Genomic DNA, 24,411 nt, shown 5'->3' on the forward strand with positions numbered 1-24,411 from the left:
AGGAGGAGTCAAAGACATTTCTCCTTTATTCCAGATACGCGAAATCTGACACTGTTTTCTGGGGTTTTCTAGGTTTATCCTTCCCCCACTTCCCTATTTCCTTAGCTCCCCATTTCCAGTCTCAGTCTGCTTTTCATTCCACTGAGGCAAATCATCCAACGTCTGTTTTTTTTCCTCCTTCCGTCCGATCCAAACTTTTCTGCTTCATCCTAATAATTCCATTTGCATGCTTCTTCCTTAACGTTCCCTCCAGCAGGATGCTTTTCCCAGATGCTATTTACTTGGATCATTGGAAGCAAGAAGCAGGTGGTGTCTCTGCTCTCAATGTCTTGCTGTAGATATCTACAGCAGCTGGTAGAAGCAGTTACACTGAATGTTTCTTGCGTCACCCCTGGGGCTCTGACCTGGAACGACTATATAGCAGGTTGAAATTTTGGGGGACTTAGCTAACAAAATGAATATTTTCAGGTAAGGGTTTGCATAGGCTCGTAACTTCTTTACTTTTTAGCAGAACAACCACTAAAAAAACTCCAGTCCTGACACTGAAGTGACCAGCCTTTGCAAAACCTGAAATCCTTTCCTTTAAAACATGGAATTGCTGGAGACTCTTAAAAAATTTTAAAATGTTCTAATATGGGCAAAACAAAATCTATCTTCTCTCATAGTTTTTGGTTCCATTAAAAAAAATCCATTCTGAAACATTAATTGGTGATGGATAATTTCATTTTTAATGGTTAACACATAGTAAGTTTATAACTGAAGACAATGCAAAATATTCAGATATTCAAAGTTTTCAGGAGCATTCAAGATACCTATGGCTGTCTCATCCATATCGTTGGGATTTAACCCTGGCCAGCAGCCACCACACAGCCCCACATAGCTGCTCGCTCAGCCCCCCAGCAATGGGATGGGGGAGAGAACTGGAACGGTAAAAGTGAGAAAACTCATGGGCTGAGATAAAAACAGTTTAATAGGTAAAGCAAAAGCCGCATGAGCAAGCAAAGCGAAACAAGGAATTCATTCACTACTTCCCATCAGCCTGCGGATGTTCAGCCACCCCCAGGAAAGCAGGGCTCCATCGCATGTAACAGTGACTCTGGAAGACAAACACCTTAAGTCTGAATTTCCCCCCTTCCTCCTTCTTCTCCAAAGCTTTTGTTGCTGAGCATGATATCATATGTTATGGGATATCCCTTTGGTCAGTTGGAGTCAGCCGTCCCAGCTGTGTCCCCTCCCAACTTCTTGTACACCCTCAGCGTACTTGCTGGTGGGACAATGTGAGGAGCAGAACAAGCATTGACACTGTGCAAGCACTGCTCAGCAATAGCTGAAACATCCCTGTTTTGGGGGATGTTTTTGAAAAAACACTGTTTTGGTCGCAAATCCAAAACTTAGCAGCATGCCAGCTACTGTGAAGAAAGTTAACTTTCCCAGCCAAAACCAATACAGATCTAGTCTTAAATTCCCATATGTCTTCCTTATTTCTTGAGATGAAATTTTATAAAAGTGTAATAAGCGGCATGGCCTTCTTGTTTCATCTCAGCAGCTCCAGCAGACAGCAGAACAGGTTTCTGATCCCCCTAAATACTAAAAAGGGGGGGTTAACCTAGTTTACCTCTTGGTTTTCGAAGAACAACTTTCTTTGTGCAGGTCACCTGCTTCCAGGTAATGTTCATATGGCTTGTGAAAGTATCTTGAGAGTTGTGCTGAGCCCAGTTAGTATCCGTACAGTTTACTTTTCTTCAGATGCTATCACTAAGTCCAATTAATGCTTGGCAGTGGTGGTAGAATATTTAAGAATATAAGGTTATCATATATACCTTGACAATTAGTTGCTTTGTCCTGCTGCTGGCATCTAGTATTTACTGATGCTCTAGTATTTATGGAACCAATAAATGTTAAAGGGGCTTTTAGATTCCAGGACTAACACTGATGATGGCACAGATGTTGATGGGACACTTCCCCATTCTTGGCCAGTTCAGAAATGAGGTACATCATGTGAGAGTAATTGAAAAAAGCCTATGTTTGCTTCTCCTAGAGAAACAGAGTGTCAGAATGGTCTGCAGATCTTTTTCCCCGTTCTATGAAACTCTTATGGTGTGAAACCTGATGAGCAACAGCTTTGTGAAGTTATGTACAGGTGAATAAGAAGTTGCTGTTTGCTAGAAGTCAATATGTGTCACCAACGTGGGGTCAGTGGTTTGGCAAACTTTTTGAACAGACAAATCTCATCTGGTCTGTACAAAACAATACTGGCTTGACCAAGCATGTTATTGGAGTTGTTCTGGTAGAGAGTAAGATTTGTTACAGAAGCAGCATGAAGCTAAGCTCTGTACAGGGTTCCCTTTTCTCAGGTGCTTTCTGAGAATAATTCCAGTCTGGAGGACCAGGGAGCATATGTGATTACCTGGAGCAAAATCTTGGACACTATAATAAAACTACACTTTTAATTCCAGGGTTACTACCATATAACATTTCAGAACCAAAGTAAAATTCCGCACTCAGAGCTGCTGGTTTTGTGTCTGAAGGTTTTGAAAACTGGGAGAGCTCTATGAACAGATAGCTCCTTTAAGGTCTAGGAGATGCTTATGCAGAGCAGGAAACTTTGAAAGAACTATTATTTTAAAACAGATTCTCTGTACTGACAACCAAGAACAGTATTGACCCCAGAAGAGCCCTGATCCAACATACTTCTTAGGAAGTATTTACCTTGTCAGAACAGCTGTGTATCCTGTTTTTTCAGAGAAATACAACAATTTTAGAAAAACATAATCCAGTGTCAGAATTCCTAAGAGGAATTAATATTTGTCTTCTAGTTTCTTGTTTCCATGTTCTTTACTTCCAAAATTCTGCTGTCATTGGTAAAGCTTATTAAAATGGTCTTGGCAATACCAATGGTGCCTCTTTGCACTCCAAAGAGATCTTTTCTAGAACCATGTTGTCATTGTGTAAAGGTAATGAATTCCAGGTCTCTGTTTATTTTTACAAAATATTCTCTGAGAATTACTTCCTTCAGAGGTGATTTACTAATTAAAAGGGGAGCAGGGAGAGACAGACACAGAATATGTACTTTATCACGTTTCTTGAAGGCACACTCATTTCCGGGAGAAGGAAGGTGCGTACTTTGGATGTTTCCAGAGGTTTTTTTCCTTGGACCTCAGCAGTACTGTCAAACTCTCTTGTTGTGAAAATACTCAAAAGGTCAAGTTAATTTGTAGCAGCACATTTGTAAGTGAATTATTTCATATATTTCCATCTCTGTGAAATGAAGAATAAGACTCCAAAAGTAAGGCAAAGTTCCCTAGGGAGGAGACTCTCCTGCCTGTTTAGAGAGGATGCCGTTCCAAGAGGTGCATAAAGGATCATTTTTACAAGAACCACCTTTAAGTAACCTTTTTTTCATGACCATTGTGCATTTCATGTCATAGGTCAATTGCCAAATGTAGGAAGATGATTTGCTCTTTGGCGGTTGATGTCTGAAGCTCCTCGCTGTCATCATCCTGAGAAGGACACTGCTTGCCAGACAGCTGTAGTGAGAGCCATGCCGAAAGGAAAAGAAGATTTACCTCTCAGCATTAATTCTGTGTTCGTCAAGATGTTAAAAAAGGATGATTCATGTTTGAGACGGACAGATCCAGCTACTAGTATGTTTTAGTCTTGCATGCCGTGAAGCATATGGACGTGCATAGCAGGATATACATGCTGACTGAAGCTTCTTGAAGAACTGCTAGAGGTTAAGTAACTTCCATGTGAAACTAATGTGAGAAGGACTGTTGGAGAATATTTTAACAGAATACTTATTTTGGAGGATTTCTGGAATAGCTGTGCTTACAGATAAACATTGTTACCCCAAGGATTTCCGTAACAGAATTGTATTTGAACAGGGCCCTTTTTACAGCGTTTTAAACACATTCCAGCTTCCTATGCTTGTAAATATTTTAATAATGTCCTTATCTCAGTGAAGCAGGATCAACTAACAGAGTTGTTGTCTGTACTCATCTAAGTAGTCTACTAGAAGTATAACTTCAGTAAGCATCAAAACGGTTTTGTCTACTTTGGGATTTTCCCACACTAGGAACTTGACGTTTAACCTTTTGGCCACCCAGCATGAAAACAAAATTGTGCTACTTTTATCTACATGGGAGCATATTAAATAAGCCTGAAGTCAAATATAAACGAAGGAAGTAAGGAACAGCATTGCTTTGAAAACCTTTTTATTTTAATAATTTGCACGGATTCTCATTGATGGAAGACAGATTACTTTGCCAGCAAAAATTCAAAGAAACTCACTCACTTGAAATAAATTGGTTAAAGATTAAACTACTGTAACAGAACATATTTTTGACTGCAAGCAAAAGGTACTTTTAGTAGTAAATGTTGGCTTCTTTAGCTAAAATAGTCTCACCTTTATCTCATTTGGAAAAAGCGAGAGAACACTGATTAGACTTGGAACACAGCAAAGTTTGTTTTTTTTTATGTGATACTTTTGGAGCTTTTTGCCTCATATGCATGCACACACAGCATGTATATATCTATTCTTTTTGTAAAGTATTTTGCATTATTTGTAGATATCCTCAGAATCTGGGAGTTGGAGTATTGTTCTGGGGTTTGATCATAGATTTGTGCAGATTGCTTTTGCAGAGTTTTGTGAGCTTGGAGGCATCAGTTTTTCTAATTTTCAAGTGAAAAAATCCTGTATCTGGCATTTAAGCTTGTCTCTGTGGGAAAACTAGATCTTTTGCCACAGAATAAAACTTCTGAATTACTAACTTAATGTAATATGAGACTAACACTTGGCAAAGAACATTTCTTTTGTGTTTTTTAATAGAAAGGGTAATGATGTCATGTTTTATCTTCTGCAGTTCACTTCCACTGAACCTGAGCCATATCATTACCATTTATTGATATTTTCGGATAGTTTGGGGTCATAACTACTGCAAAATGTTAGTTATTTTTATGTCACTTTGTGAGCTCACGTCCTGTTAGGCCATCTTACGGTGATGTAGAGTTATTGAATGGATTTCACTGGAAGGCCGTACAGGTTAATTCATGTTGTGCCAAATTCAGACAAACCATATCTCTGAGATAGAGAGCCAGTAAGACAAACGTGGGACCAGAAATGGTGATTAGCCCATGCTTCAAGGAAGTTTGAGTAATATGTGGAAACCTGTGGTAAGAGCACCAGACTTTCAGGGCATTTTGACTTGTCTCCACCGATAGACACAGTACATGAAAGATGAACCCAAAATGGGAATGGGTTTTGGACACTAATTTTGCTTGATAGAAAGCCTAGATTTTCTACAGTCAAGCTTTTGCTGTGAATAGGGGAAGAAAATACAGAGGGGGTATCACTCTAAAAGAGGTTCTGCAAGGAATGCTTTCAAAGTTGATTGACTTAAAAATGTTGAGTGTCCATAACAGACTTTTGTCTAAAGGACTACTACTAGTCTGAGAGAGACGTGGTGGTGTTATTGTAGCTTTAGATGGCCCTCTATAAATGCAGGACTTCTAGAAAATAGTTCTTAAGCAATTATATTAAGTCCTTGAAATATGTTAGAGAGCATTATCATCATATTTTCATTTGCATAATAAATTTGAAACTTTGAAGGGCTTTTCCAGACATTTTAGACTGTTTGTAATGCGTTTGTAGCATAGGTTTACAATGGAAGCACACGTAATTGAAATGTTATACTCTCCATTCAGAGAAGTACCCTGCCACATTACTAGTTGGTCTTCAGTTTAATTTTTACTTACCTTGTTTTGATAAGCTAATGTCAATTCTTATGGAAAATGTTTCCCTCCTTTTCCTTTGCCTGGTGATGGTTTGCATATAAGTGCTGAATCCATTTAGTCCATTTTAGGAAGTGCTTTGAAATGTCTCCTCTGTGTGAGAATTAGGTATGTGTATATACATTTCTGTGTTAGGGATCAGCAAGAAAATAGGCCAAGGTCATTTTTTCTCCTCAGCTGATTTAAATTGAGCTTAGAAGAGCCACACAGTCTCTGTGCTTGTTTTTGCAGAGGGCAGATGGAAGCCAAGACCCTGTATAGCAGCACCCCAAAAAGCTGCCTTGTTCCCTCTGCAGTGCTTCAGCAGGGGTGTGGCACAGGATGGGCGTGGGAGGTGAAATAGGGAGCAACAAGGTACCAGAGTTTGAGGGAGGAAGGGCAGAAGGATGGTAATCATGAGCTGTTTGATTACAACTATTAACACTTTGATTTTTTTGAGAATAGGGAAAAGATAATATATTGTCCGTGAGTTCTGATGAGCTTCAGTCTTGCCTCTTTTTATTTACTTTGTGAGTTGTGAAGTTGGAAGGATGGAAATTCTAGCTACCAGCTAGATTCTTGGTTTCAGCTGTGGGGCTTTTTTTTCCCCTAAGAGTTCTAATAACAAAGTAGGTCAATGTGCATGTGCAGGTAAACTAGAGCTAACCTGCTATGCCTGAGATTAAGATAATACTGCTATTGGGAGATTCGTGACATTCTGCTTGCAGGAAATGGTCATGTCCAGTTTTTAAAAGGCAGAGAGCCATAACATGATACAAGATCATAGTGATTAGTAGGCAGGATTGCCAAGAGGATTAGTAAACAGAAGCATAAAAAAATCTCCCCCCTTTTCTTTGTCAAAGAGATGTACTTTCATGAAAGTTTTTGAAGATTGTTGATAATTACAGAGAGATTTAGTCTGGATAAGCTCTTGAAACTTCAAATAGAAATTGGAATCTTGTTGAATCCTGTTCACTCCTTCACTAACAGTACCTTCCCTGAGGTATTCAGCATCTACTTTCTGCGTCTTCTTCATGTGTCCATTGGATTTGATACTAATGCTGCTACAATAAGATTGCTTAACCTGGCCATAAGTATGAAATAAATCCATTGAGAGCAATTGGTGTCACTAGGATTCTTATACTTGCCTCACTGGATTATGATCTGCTAATGTTGGGGAAAACAGGAGGCATTTCATAGTTACATGTTGAGATGAATTTCTGAAATGAATGCTTGAAGACGTGCGAATTGAGGTCATACTTTAGAATGGATTGGCTTTTAATTAGCATGTTGATTAGTTCCTAATAATTAAAGCGTTTATGCAAGAGACTTGAAGTTGCTGTATGTTACATAAGTTGATAAGCAGTAATAGAAGGAAAGCTCTGAACAAGAAATTTGGACAAAAAATAATATTATTCCCAAAGATGGTTTTACTTGTCAGTTTGCTAAGGTGTGTGCCTGGAGTCTTCTGCAGTCAAACCTTGCTTTTATTTGGACATTTAGAGTATGAACCAGTGATCTAACACACGTTAAGCCCTGTATACATTTCTTTGAATTCATGTTGGATCAATAGCAGAAACAACTTGCTTTGATTCTTTCAGATAAAACCACAAAGCTCAAAATAAAGTGGTATTTTTATTCCTTAGAATAAAATTATGCTTAAGCCTGCAGTTTTCCCATCACTTTAACTCGAAGTAGGTGGAGCTTGCTACTGGAACAGGTGATGTTTTCTTTTCCATAAGCTGCAAGTTCCTATGGCCTAGATTTTGAAACAAATAACTGTTCTTGTGGGGTAGATCCAGGCATTTATCTGGCTGAAAAATAACACCACCAAAACAAAAAGTTCTCAGTCAGACCAGTTCCCTTATCCACTTTGACACTTGGAAAAATGAACACACAATGTCTTTGAGCCAGAGGGTGAAATGTTGGCATTGCTATATAGTCAGAGGAAACTAGATTGGCTAAAATGAGGCAGAAGGTAAGGTTTTGCAGACCTGAGTATTTGCATGAGTTAAGTTTAAGCATGTCTTGAAAATTTCATATTTGCAGTATGTTACTTTATACTTATAGAGTACTTAAGATAATGTTGCAATATGTCTCAGAATTTAGCAAATGCTTTTCTAAGTGTCTCAAGCAAAATACTACAGAATCACAGAATCACAGAATGTTAGGGACTGAAAGGGACCTCGAAAGGTCGTCTAGTCCAATCCCCCTGCCAGAGCAGGATTGCCTAGACCATATCACACAGGAACGCGTCCAGGCGGGTTTTGAATGTCTCCAGAGAAGGAGACTCCACAACCTCTCTGGGCAGCCTGATCCAGTGTTCGGTCACCCTCACCGTAAAGAAGTTTTTCCTCATATTTATGTGGAACCTCCTGTGTTCCAGCTTGCACCCATTGCCCCTTGTCCTGTCAAGGGATGTCACTGAGAAGAGCCTGGCTCCATCCTCATGACACTTGCCCTTTACATATTTACAAACATTAATGAGGTAACCCCTCAGTCTCCTCTTCTCCAAGCTAAAGAGACCCAGCTCCCTCAGCCTCTCCTCATAAGGGAGATGTTCCACCCCCTTAATCATCTTCGTGGCTCTGTGCTGGACTCTCTCTAGCAGTTCCCTGTCCTTCTTGAACTGAGGGGCCCAGAACTGGACACAATATTGCAGATGCGGCCTCACCAGGGCAGAGTAGAAGGGGAGGAGAACCTCCCTTGACCTGCTAACCACACCCCTTCTAATACACCCCAGGATGCCATTGGCCTTCTTGGCCACAAGGGCACACTGCTGGCTCATGGTCATCCTGCTGTCCACTAGGACCCCCAGGTCCCTTTCCCCTACGCTGGTCTCCAACAGGTCTGCCCCCAACTTGTACTGGTACACGGGGTTGTTCTTGCCCAGGTGCAGGACTCTACACTTGCCCTTGTTATATTTCATTAAATTTCTCCCCGCCCAACTCTCCAGCCTGTCCAGGTCTCTCTGAATGGCTGCGCAGCCTTCCGGCGTGTCAGCCACTCCTCCCAGTTTTGTGTCATCAGCGAACTTGCTGACAGCGCACTCTAATCCCTCATCCAAGTCATTAATGAATATATTGAATAGTAGTGGTCCCAGTATTATATTAAGCATATTATATTATTTTATATTAAGCATATTATATTATATTATATTATATTATATTATATTATATTAAGCAGTGGTACCTGAGATAGTGTGAATTTCTTGAGAGAGCAAAGAATTTCAACCTGCTCTCCAAATACTAACAGTGATCAAAACTAAGATGATATTTCTTGAGTGATACATTATCTACAGATTCTCCTGATTATGTATAACTGATTATGACTGATTACAATCGATTATACATTGTCACGGTTTAAAGCTGGGCTGGCTATTAAACCTGCAGCAGACGCTCTCTGTTAACCCTCCCCCCCCACCCGAAGGGAAAGGGAAAGGGAAAAGGGAGAGAGACTTACGGGTTGGAAAGTTAAAACAGTTTTAATAAACCTATAATAATGAAAAAGAGTATAATAATAATATTGGAATAATCAAATATATACAAATATATATACAAAACCAAGATTGAGCTCCCCCGATGTCGGCAACGTCACCACCGGCACTGCAGGGCAGGCTCCGGGAAGGCCCAGGCTGGGCCCAGCGACGGTCGAGAGCTGGATTCAGGGATGCACAGATCGGGATCGGGGGCAGCAGGAAAACAGTCGGAGTCCTCCTTGGACACCGGCCATAGCAGAAAAGAGAGCAAGAGCGAGACCCTCGTGATCCCCCCGCTTTATACCGAGAATGACGTGTATGGGATGGAATACCCTCGTTGGTCAATTTTGGGTCACCTGCCCTGTCTGCTCCCCCCTGCAGCTGCGACCCCCCTTCGGCTCTTCACTCGTAAGCAGTGAGGAATTCAGCAGTGACCTTGGTTTCTCTAAGACTAAGTACAGCAAGAGCCTTACTGCACAACATCCCTACCAGTGCCTCAGCGATAACTACAAACTTCGAGCGTTATCAGTCCTGGAAGCAGACAGTGTCTGCAAAACATGCAGTTAGTTTCAGAAAGTGCAGTTACTTAGAGGAGACTTAGCTGAAAGTAAAAATCACTGAAAGGAAAATCGGCCTGGTTTAGGCCAAACCAGGACATACATACTGCCTGTATATTATGGCATTGAAGCAGTTTCTTTTCTGAAAATTGCCTTTGCAGAAATATTGCTTTGTTACTCATGCTTACAACCTGCATGTATTCAAAACATTTTTGTAATAGTGATAACATGTATCAAAAATAAGATGTATTATTAAACTTCAAATACAGGGTTAATCAGGTATGTCACTACAAGCTCTATCAAAACACATGAGTCATGTAAATCCCACATGAAGGTGTAGCTTGAATGCCACTGGGCTGCTGAAGGATCAGTAGGACCGTAATATTCAAACAGTGAGACAGGAGAGAAATATTTTGGCTTGCATGTGGGTATGTCAGAAGAGAATTCAGCTTTTTTCTGTCATTCTAAGGTGAGTTTGTAGGTCTGTCTGTTAGATTTTATTTTGTTCTCCCCATATTTAATTTGGTAATCATTTGAAAATTATAAAAAACACAAAGACCAAGTTTAAAGCTGCTTCTCAGGCAGAAGTGCAGAATATCTGTGTGTAGAGCAGCCTACTGAAAATTAAATGATTGTATAACCATTTCTATTACTCTTACTTTCTGTGACAGTTCTTTTCATTGAAATGAAGCATTTTCACACACACAATAGAAGCAATAATTTCAAAAAGACTAGAGATAGTCCAGAAAGAGAACTTTGCAGTCAATATTCTTTTTTCTTTCTCGAAAGCTGGTTAAAATGTCCTGGATAAAGTATTGAAGTACTAAGATTCCCATGTATAAAATCAAGAAATTGCGAGTCTTCTGTTACATTGTGATTATACATGTGATTTTTTGTTTTATTTTTTTTTCAAATAGAAAGTGTTTGACCTCTTCTAGACACTTTCATTTTTGATGTGTCTATTTTACAAACATAATTTATATCTCTAAGTTACAACTGAGGCCATAAAATTTTGTTTCACTGTAGTAGTCTTACTAATGTTTTATTTTTTAAGGATGTTGTTTGGAAAGCAGAAGGAAAGTGAGCTCAGATTTTTGACTGCCCAATATAGATGTGCCTTTGCTTCTAATTGCTGAAATGTGAAACCTGTTCTTAGAAAGGTTTTTGAAAACCAATGCCCATTTGTAGTTGAGGACTGTTATCTCTTAGTGGGCAGCAACTGCAGGTATCTCCCAACTTTTTGTGTTTAGATGCCTTTCCGAAAAACAAAAGATATTTGGCTGTTTTCTTAGTTGTTAGAAGAAAACATAGACATTAGTTAAGCCATGTGCTACTTGTTGCCTTTCCTTAGTTTGACACCTGAAGAATTTTAGGGATACTGTATGAAATGACAAAAATGGTGAGGACAATGGCAGCCTGGGATATTTCATTGAAAAGATGCTGCATTCCTATTTTAACATACTGGGAGAAGTTAGCTATATCATTGCTCCTCCTTTTCCGAAACAGTTTGAGTGTGGTTTTTTAATCTCTGAAAAAAAGTTGAAGATACTGACATTTTCTTCAAGATACTGATTCCACAGAGGAGCTTGCCTCGTTATGGGCTAAAAAAAGTTTTCAGATAGCAGTAGCATATTTTCTGTTAAAAGGTTTGCCAGTGTAACACAAAGATGTAATAATTTAGAACACTTACAGTTTTGTACTGCTAAGTTTACATGTAAATCAGCTGTGTGGTAAATACAGCAGAAACTCCTGACATCTATGAACTCTCATGAAGTGTAAACTTAATGGCACATAGTACTTCTGTAACTCTGGAGGAATAATTATGCTTTTCTTCTGTTCCCCCAAGTTTGGTAGCTTTAGTTGCATTGGATACTTGAAATAGCAGCATCCATAGAAGATTTACATTGGAATATATTATGGAGGTTTCTTGCCTATTATTGTCAACGGGTGCACTCTACACTAAGAAGCAATATAAAAAAAGTGTTATTCCATTCTCTTCTGTAAATGTCAGACATCTGAAATAATTTTAGCAGAGTTGTTTGAAGTCTGACTGCTAAAGTTACATGGACTTCCTTGAGTTAAAGCTGCCCCTTTTTCTATGGTTCGAGAGCCTAAGTTCTCTTTTTTTCCTTTTTTTTTTTCTCCTGAGCTTGAGTAGTGTCAACAATTTCGATGTGTAAAGATGTATTGCTAAAATTGTAGAAGACTGAAAACGATAGCAGTGAAATCCTCATTGTAGTTTCAGCTTTTACCATACAAAAATACTTGTATGCATCTGACTTTATGAATTATCACCTTTACATTTACAGTTTCTTTATGGTGAATGGCAGTGGCAATTGTAAACCAAAACTTTTTTCATACATTAAAATTGTTTCCTTCTGTCTTCGAAGGTTACAGAAAACAGATCAGACCTTGAAGATTTACACCTTTATGCAACTCCTCGGGAGCAACGGTTTCGTAGGTTTGCCAGTTTAGAATTTGAAGGACAGCTGTATATGACTCCATATGACTTCATTCAGGCTGTCACAAATGATGAACCCAAACGTAAGCAGGAGTTTTATATTGATAAAATTGCTAGGGAAAATGCCAGTGGTGTATGTTATTTTTCCATTTGCTTTTGATTACTACTTCTGTTTCTGATTGTGGTAAAAAGGTACTGCATCTTCCAGAATTTTATTTTTAATGATATCCAAGTGCATACAATCAGTATCCTGATTGTTATTAGATTGTAAACATCTGTATACTAGTCGTTAGTTAAACGTTCTTGTCTTAGAGGTCACAGATAGCTCAACAGGCATGAACAAGAAGTTTATTTGTACTGTTTGCATTGACACCGTTATAGTTCCTTTCTGAACAGACCACTGTTGCTGTAAAACTCTTACCTCCTCGTCTGTATAGTTTATGTGTAAATAGGCGAGATACGAGTTCTCAAAATAATTTAGGATAACATTGTTTTGCAATTTTTGCCGTCTTAAATTGTCATCTGCTATCGTGTTGGGGGCTTTTTGCCCTACAGAGATTTTATAACTGTATCATGGCTTTCTAAATAGCATACTTTGAGTAAGAGTTTCAGTCCCCCAGGGGATCAACTTTCTACACTTAAAAGTTGCCAGAGTTAGCACTATGTGTTAATTAAATTAATTATAAATAAACTATCAACTTCAGTTCACTTATTGTAAAATTTTTTCTTTAAGTATCAAAGAGTGACTAAATAGTAAGGTGATCCATTTCTGATCTGGTTTGATTTCCTGGCCCTCAGGCTTGCAGTGCATTGGTAGCAGTGTACAACTTCTGGGGAAAGTGAATATCTTTGCTCAGGTGTGACATGTATAATAACTCACGTTAGGTCTTTCTTCCTAAAGTCTACACCACAAAGCTAGTATAGAGAACAGTCAAAAGCAGCTAAAACAGTCAGAGGAGAGCTTAAAGCTCTGTGCAGATGTTAGATTTTTCCCCTTTGTTCTCTTAACAGTAATGAAACAAGAGGAAAGAATTCAGCTATGGCACATCAGTGATCAAAACTTCTGTAACTTTTGAATAAAGATATAATCTCATTGTAACAGTGAAAACAGAAAATAGAGCTTAGATGGTGAAAACTTGGAAAACTTTGAAACTCTTACCAGATAGCAAATCTTCATTCTCTTTTTTTTGCTCTGCAGTTAAAAGACAGGAAGCAGATTCCTTATCGCAGAAGTTAATACAAATACACATTAGCACTTCATATCTACTTCCTCTGCCCAGATCTCCAAATCTTCCTTTTTTTGTTACTGTGGAACTGGGTTTCACCATGTATGGCCATGAAGCATTTGTGCCATATACTGGACATAAGTTAAACATTTCGTTTTAACTCCATTTTATCTCAGTTTGACTGGTTTGACCATGTTGTATGTATGGTTTGCTATTAAGATCTTTCCATGCTAATGAAATTTATGCTTCTTCCTCTCTCACAGCAAGTATTCAGATTTTAAAAACAAAACAAAACCAAAAAGCAATAAGCTCACAAAGACGTTCTGTTCATCTCATGCTAAAGGAGATCTGAATTTGAAGAGTCAGGCACCCTTCTGTGTTCAGTGTAGCAAACCTTGTTTGTATCAAAATCCTTTCTGTGCATCCAGTTCATCTCTGAGACTGAAAGCAAAACTAACCTGGATGTCCTTCAGTTTTATAGACTAGTATCAGGGATAGTGTAAGAGGATGTAACTATGTAGAAGTGGATGACTTCATTATAGTGGAAGTCATATTGTCTGGGACATTTGAACAGAAGGCTGACAAGTAGGAAGTAATAAATGAAGCAGATGACCTGCAGGTATTGCGACTTCCAGCTTCTGATCTCTGACTGTTAATTTTAACCTTTGTACTGCAGCTTTGTCAAAGTACTGCTTTGTCTGTTTGGGCAAGTCTTAATTTTCTGTCTTGCTCTGTTGAAGGTAGTAAGTTTAAGGTAGATATTTTTCTGAATAAAATAATACATTCTAAACATCTTATTTTGTATTTTTGGATCATTTTATAAACAAGTTGCAAGTTATAAATAATTGAGTCCATTCAGGCTGACATACTAGAGCATCTATATTTTGCAGGAAAAAAAAAAGAACATACACCTGGGGTTTTTTTATGGATGAAGAGTAGAAAGGTCAGGTCTTGAGTTTTGTCAAAAAGCAAAAATGCCCTTTGAAGAGTAATAATAGTAGCTCTTTATGTCTGCTTTATAGAAAAGCTGATAATACTAGACCTGAATGAGATTTGTGATGGAGTGAATGCGTCTATTGTGATTGATTTACTTTGGAAATCTTGTAAACCCTACAAAAGTCAAGAGGGTGTTCACTTCCTTTTTTTGATTAAACACTAACTAATATGGTAAGAGTATATTTTCTTTTATAACATGTAACTTTTGACTCCAAGCAGCTATTATAAAAAATATAAAATAAATGCTATAATTAACTTGTTGCTGCTGCCTTTATGGTGCAGGCTTTCTTTTGGGAAAACATAATATTTTTAACAGTCATGCTTGATACATTTTTATCATCTAAATATATGTTTATAGATTTAGAAAGCCAATTAAGAGAATAAGTTTTTTTTTGTCCCTTTATCTCTAACTATAATAATTTTAGCCTAATACTGAGCTGTAAGAAGTGTGTATATTCACATAAATCTTCACTTGCTTGTCTAGAAAGAAAATCTATATATAATGTATGAGACTGGGAAATTATCTGACTGGAAAGTTAGATCTATGTATTCCCCAAATTTTTTATGGTAGGCATAAACATATCAATTTGTATGGAAAATGAGGTTGTTTTTGGGAGTTTATTTAGTATTTTGAGACAAGACTTTAACTGACAAAAAATTAAACTGAAAAGTATATGAAAATCTGTTAGCTCATGTTATGATGTTGCTTGATATAACTCCACCATAGTTTGTGGACAGTCTTGGTGCTAACCTTTACCAAGATGTAAAACTGAAATTTCAGTGAGTTTCTAACCATGAAAGACCATAGTGAGTAGCTTCTGTATCATGATAATTATTTAATGGAGCGTGGAGTTCATCATGAGGAAGGGATTTCTAATACCACAGAGTGTTTTGCTCTATAAAAATGAGCCTTTACCAACCAAAAAGTAATGGATTTGACCACATACTATGCCACTTCTTGGAACTCTGTGAATTCTGATATTCACAGTGCTTTATCTTAATATGGAATCTGTGCAAATGTTTGTCTTGAGAGGGTGGCAATGCACCTCAAGTTTTGAATTCTTGGGTGGTTGTGGACAGCTCTTGTCCAGTGCAAGCGTCTTTCTCTGCTCCTGGAGTCTGTCATGGAAGGCATTAGGAAGAAAGCATCTGCTCAGTCTTACTCATCAGTTTTCAGTGTTAACAAGCAGTTCTTTTTCTGAACGGGAGGCCCTCTTCACCTCCTCTGTTAAAACTGCTTACAAAAAAACAAGCCTGACGAAGGCTGTAAAAGGAAGTATGAATCTGAGTAACTAGGAATGGCTGAAGGGACTCTTAGCACCTGGTGGAGTTTCAAGGATTTTTTTTCTATATTTGCTTTAAAAGGTATTAGTAGTCCCTGAAGCAAGGGCCAGAATCCAGGTCTCCCTACAATCTCCATTGTAATACTACTGCTACTAAATAATCATTTAAGAATATTGATACCACAGATTAACATGAATGCCCTCTATTTCCTGTTTAATGTTTTAATGGTGTATTTTGGAGGTAGAAAGTCTTTTCTCTCACTGAAGCGGAGTTGGATTAAAAATACATCTGAATTGGTTCTTTAAAGTTAGGAGTTTAGGTATGTATTAAGCTAATTATCTTTTAATAACATAAAGAGAATTTTGTGGAACCAGGTTGAAGATTAGCCTCATGAAGTAGGGAAAATGCCTCTTCTTTGGCTAGAAAACACAGTACAGATGCAGTCTAATTTTTATGACACCACATTGACATAACTAAATTCTGTGCATTCGTAACTTTGTCTTTTGTTGCAGGTGCTAAAAGGTGGCGATCCCTTTCAAAGCAGGTGGGCAATAATTGCTGTGCTGTCTTATAACCATAGATTTTGATACAGTTACAGAATCACAGAATCACAGAATCAGCCAGGTTGGAAGAGACCTCAGGGATCATCGAGTCCAGCCGTTGCCCTGACACCACCCTGTCAACTAGACCATGGCACTAAGTGCCATGTCCAGTCTTTTCTTAAACACATCCAGACATGGTGACTCCACCACCTCCCTGGGCAGCCCATTCCAATGTCTAATAACACTTTCTGAAAAGAAATTCTTCCTAATGTCCAACCTGAACCTCCCCTGGCGAAGCTTGAGGCTGTGTCCTCTTGTCCTATCGCTAGTTGCCCGGGAGAAGAGGCCAACTCCCACTTCACTAAAACCTCCCTTCATGTAGTTGTAGACTGCAGTAAGGTCACCTCTGAGCCTCCTCTTCTCCAGGCTAAACAACCCCAGCTCCCTCAGCCGTTCCTCATAGGTCAGGCCCTCCAGACCCTTCACCAGCTTGGTCGCCCTCCTCTGGACTCGCTCCAATACCTCAACATCTTTCTTGAAGTGCGGGGCCCAGAACTGGACACAGGATTCAAGGTGCAGCCTCACCAGTGCCAAGTAGAGAGGGACGATCACTTCCCTAGACCGGCTGGCTACACTGTTCCTAATAGAGGCCAGGATGCCGTTGGCCTTCTTGGCCACCTGGGCACACTGCTGGCTCATGTTTAGCCGGCTGTCGATCAGCACCCCCAGGTCTCTTTCTGCCAGGCCGCTTTCTAACCACTCTTCCCCCAGCCTGTAGCGCTGCATGGGGTTGTTGTGGCCGAAGTGTAAGACCCGGCACTTGTTCTTGTTGAACCTCATGCCGTTGGTCTCGGCCCATCTATCTAACCTGTCCAGATCCCTCTGTAGGGCCTTCCTACCCTCCAGCAGATCGACACTCCCACCCAGCTTGGTGTCATCTGCAAATTTACTGAGGGTGCACTCAATCCCTACATCTAGATCATCTATAAAGATATTGAACAGCACTGGCCCCAGAACTGAGCCCTGGGGAACACCGCTAGTGACCGGCCGCCAGTTGGACTTTGCCCCATTCACCACCACTCTCTGGGCTCAGCCATCCAGCCAGTTTTTAACCCATTGAAGAGTCCACACATCCATGCCCCGGGCAGACAGTTTGTCCAGGAGGATGCTGTGGGAGACAGTGTCGAATGCCTTACTGAAGTCTAGATAGACTACATCCACAGCCCTGCCCTCATCTACTAAGTGGGTCACTTTGTCATAGAAGGAGACCAGGTTGGTCAAGCAGGACCTGCCTTTCGTGACTCCATGTTGGCTGGCCCCGATGCCCCGATTGTCCTGCATGTGCTATGTAATGGCACTCAGGATGATCTGTTCCATCACCTTGCCTGGCACCGAGGTCAGGCTGACAGGCCTATAGTTCCCTGGATCATCCTTCCGGCCCTTCTTGTAGATGGGCGTTACCATTTGCTAATTTCCAGTCAGCTGGAACTTCTCCAGTTAACCAGGACTGCCAATAGATAATAGAGAGTGGTTTGGCAAGTTCATTTGCCAGTTCCTTCATTACTCTGGGGTGAATCCCATCCAGGCCCAAAGTCTTGTGGGTGTCCAACTGGCACAGCAGGTCACTAACCGTCTCCTCCTGGATCATGGGAGGTTCACACAGTCCCCCGTCCCTAACTTCAGGCTCTGGGGGCCGAGTCTCCTGAGGACAACCAGTCTTGACATTAAAGACCAAGGCAAAGAAGGCATTGAGCACCTCTGCCTTTTCCTCATGCCCTGACACTACACTACCCTCCTCATTCAGCAAGTGGTGGAGGCTCTCCTTGACCCTCCTTTTGCTGTTGATGTATTTGTAAAAGCTTTTTTTGTTATCTTTGACTGTAGCAGCCAAATCAAGCTCTAATTGAGCTTTGGCCCTTCTAATCTTCTCCCTACACGACCTGGCCACGTCCCTATAGACCTCCCAAGTTACCCGACCCTTCTTCCAGAGCAAATAGGTTCTCTTTTTTTCCTTAAGTTCTAGCCTAAGTTCTCTGTTTAACCAGGCTGGTCTTTTTCCCCAATGGCTTGTCTTCCTACAGACTGGGACAGCCTGCTCCTGGATATTTAGCAATTCCCTTTTGAAGCATGTCTAGCCTTCCTGGACTCCTTTGTCCTTCAGGACCGACTCCCAAGGGACTCGGTCCACCAGCCTCTTAAACAGGCTAAAGTCTGCCTGCCGGAAATCTAAGGCAGAAGTTCTACTCTTGCCCCTCCTTACTTCCCCCACTATCGAAAACTCTAACATTTCGTGGTCACTATTCCCAAGACGACCACCAACTCTCACATCTCCCACTAGTCCTTCTCTGTTCACAAACAACAGGTCAAGCAGGGCCCCTCCTCTAGTGGGCTCATTTACCACTTGCATGAGGAAGTTGTCCTCCACACATTCGAGTAATCTCCTAGATTGCTTCCTCTCTGCCATGTTGTATTTCCAGCAGACATCCGGCAAGTTGAAGTCGCCCACGAGTACAAGGGCCGGCGACCGGGCGGCTTCTGACAGCCGCTTGTAAAACGCCTCCTCCGCCTGCTCATCCTGGTTGGGTGGTCTATAACAGACTCCCACCGTAATATCCGCCCTGCCGACCTTCCCCCTGATCTTCACCCATAAACATTCAACCTTGTCATCCTCACCAACTTCCTCAATTTCAACACAGTCCAAGCACTCCCTAACATACAGCGCTACCCCACCACCTCTCCTGCTTCACCTGTCCCTCTTAAAGAGCTTATAGCCATCCATAGCAGCACTCCAGTCATGAGAGTCATCCCACCACGTTTCTGTGATGGCAACCACATCATAACCTTCCTGCTGTACAGTGGCTTCTAGCTCTTCCTGTTTGTTGCCCATACTGCGTGCATTGGTGTAAACGCACTTCAGCTGGGCTAGCGGTCTTGCCCCGGACGCAGGCCTGTCGCCCCTAGGTTCACTTTCTTTCATGATGTAAACTGAGAGTCACAGGAGAAATAAGAGAGTTTTCAAATCTTAAATTTAAAGAAGAAAGAAAGGTACTTTAGTTTTTTCAGTTTTGTCACTTCAGGCTCAGCTCAATCCAGATACTTGAGCAGCTGTGCCTGTTACGTTGGATTTACTGACTTTCTGAAGCCTCTGTCAGTTCCTTCCTCAGCCTGTATCTGACAGAGTTTCTTTAGTGTAACAGGTGTATCCAAAGCTGCCTGAAATACTTATGCCACTCTCTACCTTTTGTGATGTTTAAGTGCCTCTTACTTTTTTTTTCACATTTGTACAACTGCAGAAAGACTCTATCTGTATCCCTGTATTTTAAGTAACGTACATTCATATTCATGGGTGAAGTTTGCTTTAGTTCAGGTTGAGTGTTTTAAAAGAACAGTTGCTTGGAGCTTGTATGAAAACCTTACTGAAATCCAGGGGGACTTATCCTTGGCTTCAGTGAATATGAGCAGTGGTGAGTAACTTCAGCAACAAATATGTTACATGTCTCTCTCCAACTCTGCAAACACTTATTATTTATGCAGATGAGCAATTATTGGAATAATCATGTGTGCAAAATTTATATATGTGCTTGAGTACTTTCAAAGTCATTGTGGTAAGCTGAAGTTAAATTCACTGGTAGATTTGCATGCAATTCCTTGTCTTTTGTATTGATTTCTTAGCATTTACTCATAATCTGTTAACTACTTCATTAAATATTTAAATATATATTTTTACCTTTTTTAAATCTTATTTTTTAGGAACTGAATCAGATCCTTATGGAGACACCACCAGTTTGGAAAGGATCATCCAAACTTTTCCGTAATCTTAATGAGAGAGGTGAGGGATAAGAATTTATTTTCCTGAACCAAATTATCACTTGTATTCATTTATTGTGACTGAAGTGATGTTGTACTTTTATCTGAGTCACATCTTCAAAAAGATAAAAAGCGTTTGTTGCTTTCTACATTTTACAGCATGGAGAAGTTCCCTTCAGTCTCTACAGTGTTTTAATCATGCCATTTTACAGCAAATCATGCCTCTTTAAGTGAATTGGTATCTTAGAGTTTGTTTAACTGATGTTTAAATGTTTCCAGTTCAGTTGTAATGAAGAATAATCTGTAGACCACAGATAGAATATTCTAACAAAGACACAATATCTCTTTACTTTTTTTAATAGGTTCAATGATGTGATTATTTTTAAAGACAGTAATGGTATCTTATATCACTGAGTAAGCATTTTCTTCACAACACAAAGAGACAGTTTCAGAAATGCTATATATCCCTTCAAATTCTGCAGATGAGGGCTTTGATAACTTTTAAAACTCACACTATTGGTAAAGGAAGAGCCAAGAGCCACTCTTGGTCTCTCTGTTTTTTTTCTTTCTTAGTAAGCTCTTTTACTTCAAAAACAGAAAACACGGAAAAAAACCCGCTATGATGGCTTGTATACAGACATTTAAAAGCGATTTATGATAAATAATCCACATACTCCTTTGCTTATATTTAGAATGGCAAAGGTCTATTGGAACATTTTAAATATTTTTAAAAGCAGCCACAAGTACTTGCTATAAAATAAGACACTTTATGAATGTTTAAGCATGCCAGCAACAAAATTCCAATCAAATGTGTGCATGTAATTGATGAATCTAATTCAAATGCAGCTGAAACTTATTAAAGGAGTAAGTATGCACCTACTCTCAGAGGAGGATCCTGGGCTCGAATCTCTAGTGCATGAAGGCACTCACTTTTTTCCCTGAGTCTGCAGCCAGAACTCCAGAGAGGCAGAAACTGGCACATCTTTGCACTGTATTTCCTTGTATTTCCTTGCTCTAGGCTGCTCTCTGTATATTGAGAACAGCTACTTTTGAAATATTAATTACATAAAAATTCAGCTTCAGAATCTGTTAATACATTATCAGTTTAAAAAAAATCTGCATGTTGCTTGTTAAGTCTATAATAAGATGTCTGCAAGATGTGCAGTCTTGATTCAACAATACCTTACTCCAGTTTACTGCCAGTGAAATTCTACAGAAGTTGATGGAATTAAGAGGACTCAAAACTGGCATAATAAGCTGGTAAAATTAGTAATAAACTTTAGCATTTACATAGCTTTTCAGCATGCTTTACGAAAAAGTGAGTTCTGTTATCCCATTTTATAGATAGAATAAGAAAAGATGATGGGTCTTATGACTGATAAGGTTATTCAGTAAGACAGTGAACGGAATGGGAATAGAATTCAGGTCTCCTGAATTCTAATATAGTGTTTATTTAGTACATGACATGAAAACTCCAAGATTAATTTACTCATTTTCTTTAAAACATGCACATTTTAATATGAAGCAAGTAGCAAAAGCCTATGTCCATTTATTTTGCCATAGATTCATTTAAATCAGATGAGCCACATAGATTTATGCCAGTTGTCCTAAAGTTTTACTTTTATGTTTTACCCTTAAGTGACTTCCCTCTCTTCTTTCTGATCTTAGTGTAAGGTTTTCTTTCCCTTCAATCGACATTTCAGAGCCTCTCTCCCATAACACTCAGAGCAATCAACCAGAACTATCTGTCTACAGCTACAATGTACCAGTACAAACAAAAGGGGAGAACGCTTTCAAGGCCCTTTATATTGCTGTCTTCATACCCTGTGATGGACTACTTGACAATTGCACTTTCTTCCTCTGTTTTACAACAAAGGTGTCATCAAACAAACAAAAATATGTATTTACATTTATTTACTGGCTATTAAAGAACATTTTACATCACTGAATGAGAACCTCTGAGGTATCTAGTTTCTTGATAGCTGCTTGTCCAAACAGATTCAAGCAGGCCTTTGAAAACTAATTTCTGCAAGCTGCTGTATAAAATCAAGAAGATAAAGCATAGAGCATGTGTTACTTAAATGCCTGCATTTAGTCTTTGCTAATCTTCAGTGTGGAGCTATGTATAAATCAAGGAAAAGAGTAGGTGGTATTAAAAATACTCAGTAGCCTTCCTAACTAGATCTACTAGCAGTAGTAAAATCTTGGTTCTGAAGACTTAAATTTGCTCTTGGATCAAAAGGTAGGAAAATACCTTTTTTTTCCATGAATGGAATGGAAGTTGGGGGGCAGTGTTCCAGCTGGTAAAGGTTGAGGGTTTTAGTGATTCTTTCTAGTATGTGATTTGGTTCCAAAGACAATATAGTTAACTGTCTTTCTTTTGTATTGCCTTTATATTCCAGTCTCTGTGATATCTGTGGAGATGTCTGTGGTTGGTGATTTTTTATGTTTAAGGATAGGAGACTTGATTCTCTTGAAGGTGCTTCTCTTTCAGGACAGTGGACTTTCAGGGAGGAGTATTGTATGATCAAAGGTTTGGGGAAGCATTCGGACATTTGGACAGATCTAAGAGAAATACAGCTGAGATATGAAAATCTCAACTATTCACAGAATCAGTCAGGTTGGAAGAGACCTCTGGGATCATCGAGTCCAACCGTTGCCCTGACACCACCATGTCAACTAGACCATGGCACTAAGTGCCATGTCCAGTCTTTTCTTAAACGCATCCAGACATGGTGACTCCACCACCTCCCTGGGCAGCCCGTTCCAATGTCTAATGACCCTTTCTGAGAAGAAAAAGGAGGATAGAAAGATTCAAGAGGATAGAAAGTCCCTCCTGAGTATTATTTCAGGACAGAATTAATTTAGAACTTTTTGTGCTGTAAATATTAGTAGAAAATGCCAAAGTTTCTTACTTTGGCAGTGTTGGGAGTGCTAATGTTAAATGTGTTCAGTAATTGTAAAATCCACATGAATGATACAATGTTTTGAGTTTTAATTGTACAGTTTTTTCAGTGAAAAAAAATCAGATGACTGTTTACAGAGTTTATCACGTATTCAGTTAAGTCAGACTTTAAAAGATGTTTAAACATCCAAAGATATGGCTGTTTTTAGAAAAACTTTTGCACCTGACTTGGACTGAAATCAAGGAGACAGCCAGCAACTTTTGAAAATCCCAGCTGATAGATATCTTTACTCTCAGGCATCTAAATACTTTCTTTTTACTCTTTTGAAATAGTCTAATAATGTGGACTGACTTAACACTTCTGGTTTTGGAGGACAGGCAAAATAAATTGGTTAGAAATCAGGAACCAGTTTTGCTAGTTCAGCCTCGAAGATCATTAGAGCTGAGGGCTTGTGGGAGAGCTGCAAGTTGTTGTTTCCAGTTCTTAGTGAACTGTAAGATGCTTCTCTTCATTGGTACTGTGGGCATTCTGCAAGTTATCTCTTTACCCCAGAGCCAGAAAAGCAGAAGTACAGCTTATGGTACCAGACATACTATTTAGATATTGGCTTAAGCTCTAATTTAAATTTTGCCTTGATCACTTCTGAAGAGAAAAGGAAGTGCCATTCCACACTGTGATTGCCTTTTGACATCTAAGAAAAGATGAAAATCTTAGAATGTATTCCTTACAGATCTTCTGAATGTAGAAGAAGAGATAATACAAATGTCTACAACAGGCTTTAAAAATATTTAACAAAATTTACACATTCATTTAGTAGGAGTTTTAACATAAATTTCAGGTGATGATTATGAAAATGTGCATATAAAGACAACTCAAAAGCCTAAATCTGTGCTTTCATAAGTAACATGAGGCCAAGTTTTCAATTAATATAGGACATGCACTTACAAAGCATGTATTGAAGTCAAGAACTGTATTCAAATGGTACATATCAGGAGGGAGCGCTTTTAATGTTCTCAGAGTAAATGTTCTCATGCTGTTAGAGAGTGTTGTCATGAATTATTGGTGGGGTTTTCAGAAAGAAAATCAAGTAAATCAATTCTATTGACTTCTAAGAGTCTAGCCACCTTCTGTTTAATGCGCCGTTCTCCACTGACTGTAGTTATTCATTTGCCATGTTTAATATATTCCTCCCCTAAAATACTCAGACACAAACCCAAACAAAAAACCCTACCCAACAGATCAATATTTTAGACAAATAACTCATTGACTGGTTGAATACAGTTACATGCACACAAGTATGAATATGCATATGCAGATGTACAAAAATTCTCCTTCTTATACATAGATTTAATATTTTCAAGTTTAGGATGTAATGACAAGGTGAA

At 39.3% G+C, this 24,411-nt stretch overlaps 1 protein-coding gene across 5 annotated transcripts in view; it reads left to right on the plus strand.

Moving 5' to 3' along the window:
• Positions 1-24,411, plus strand: part of MICU3 (mitochondrial calcium uptake family member 3) — a 62,627-nt gene that overhangs the window by 2,721 nt on the left and 35,495 nt on the right. For 3 of the 5 annotated variants that reach the window (XM_068402897.1, XM_068402900.1, XM_068402898.1), the window contains exons 1-4: positions 3,502-3,733; positions 12,195-12,348; positions 16,284-16,315; positions 20,064-20,142. In XM_068402897.1, the coding sequence (XP_068258998.1) occupies positions 12,300-12,348; positions 16,284-16,315; positions 20,064-20,142 (160 nt within the window). In that variant the 5' untranslated portion in view covers positions 3,502-3,733; positions 12,195-12,299. Of the gene's footprint in view, positions 1-3,501; positions 3,734-12,194; positions 12,349-16,283; positions 16,316-20,063; positions 20,143-24,411 lie in introns of those variants that run through there. The other 2 variants (XM_068402901.1, XM_068402896.1) reach the window with 2 other exon arrangements.

The sequence above is a fragment of the Nyctibius grandis genome, chromosome 6, assembly GCF_013368605.1.
Source record: "Nyctibius grandis isolate bNycGra1 chromosome 6, bNycGra1.pri, whole genome shotgun sequence".
Lineage (NCBI taxonomy): Eukaryota > Metazoa > Chordata > Aves > Nyctibiiformes > Nyctibiidae > Nyctibius > Nyctibius grandis.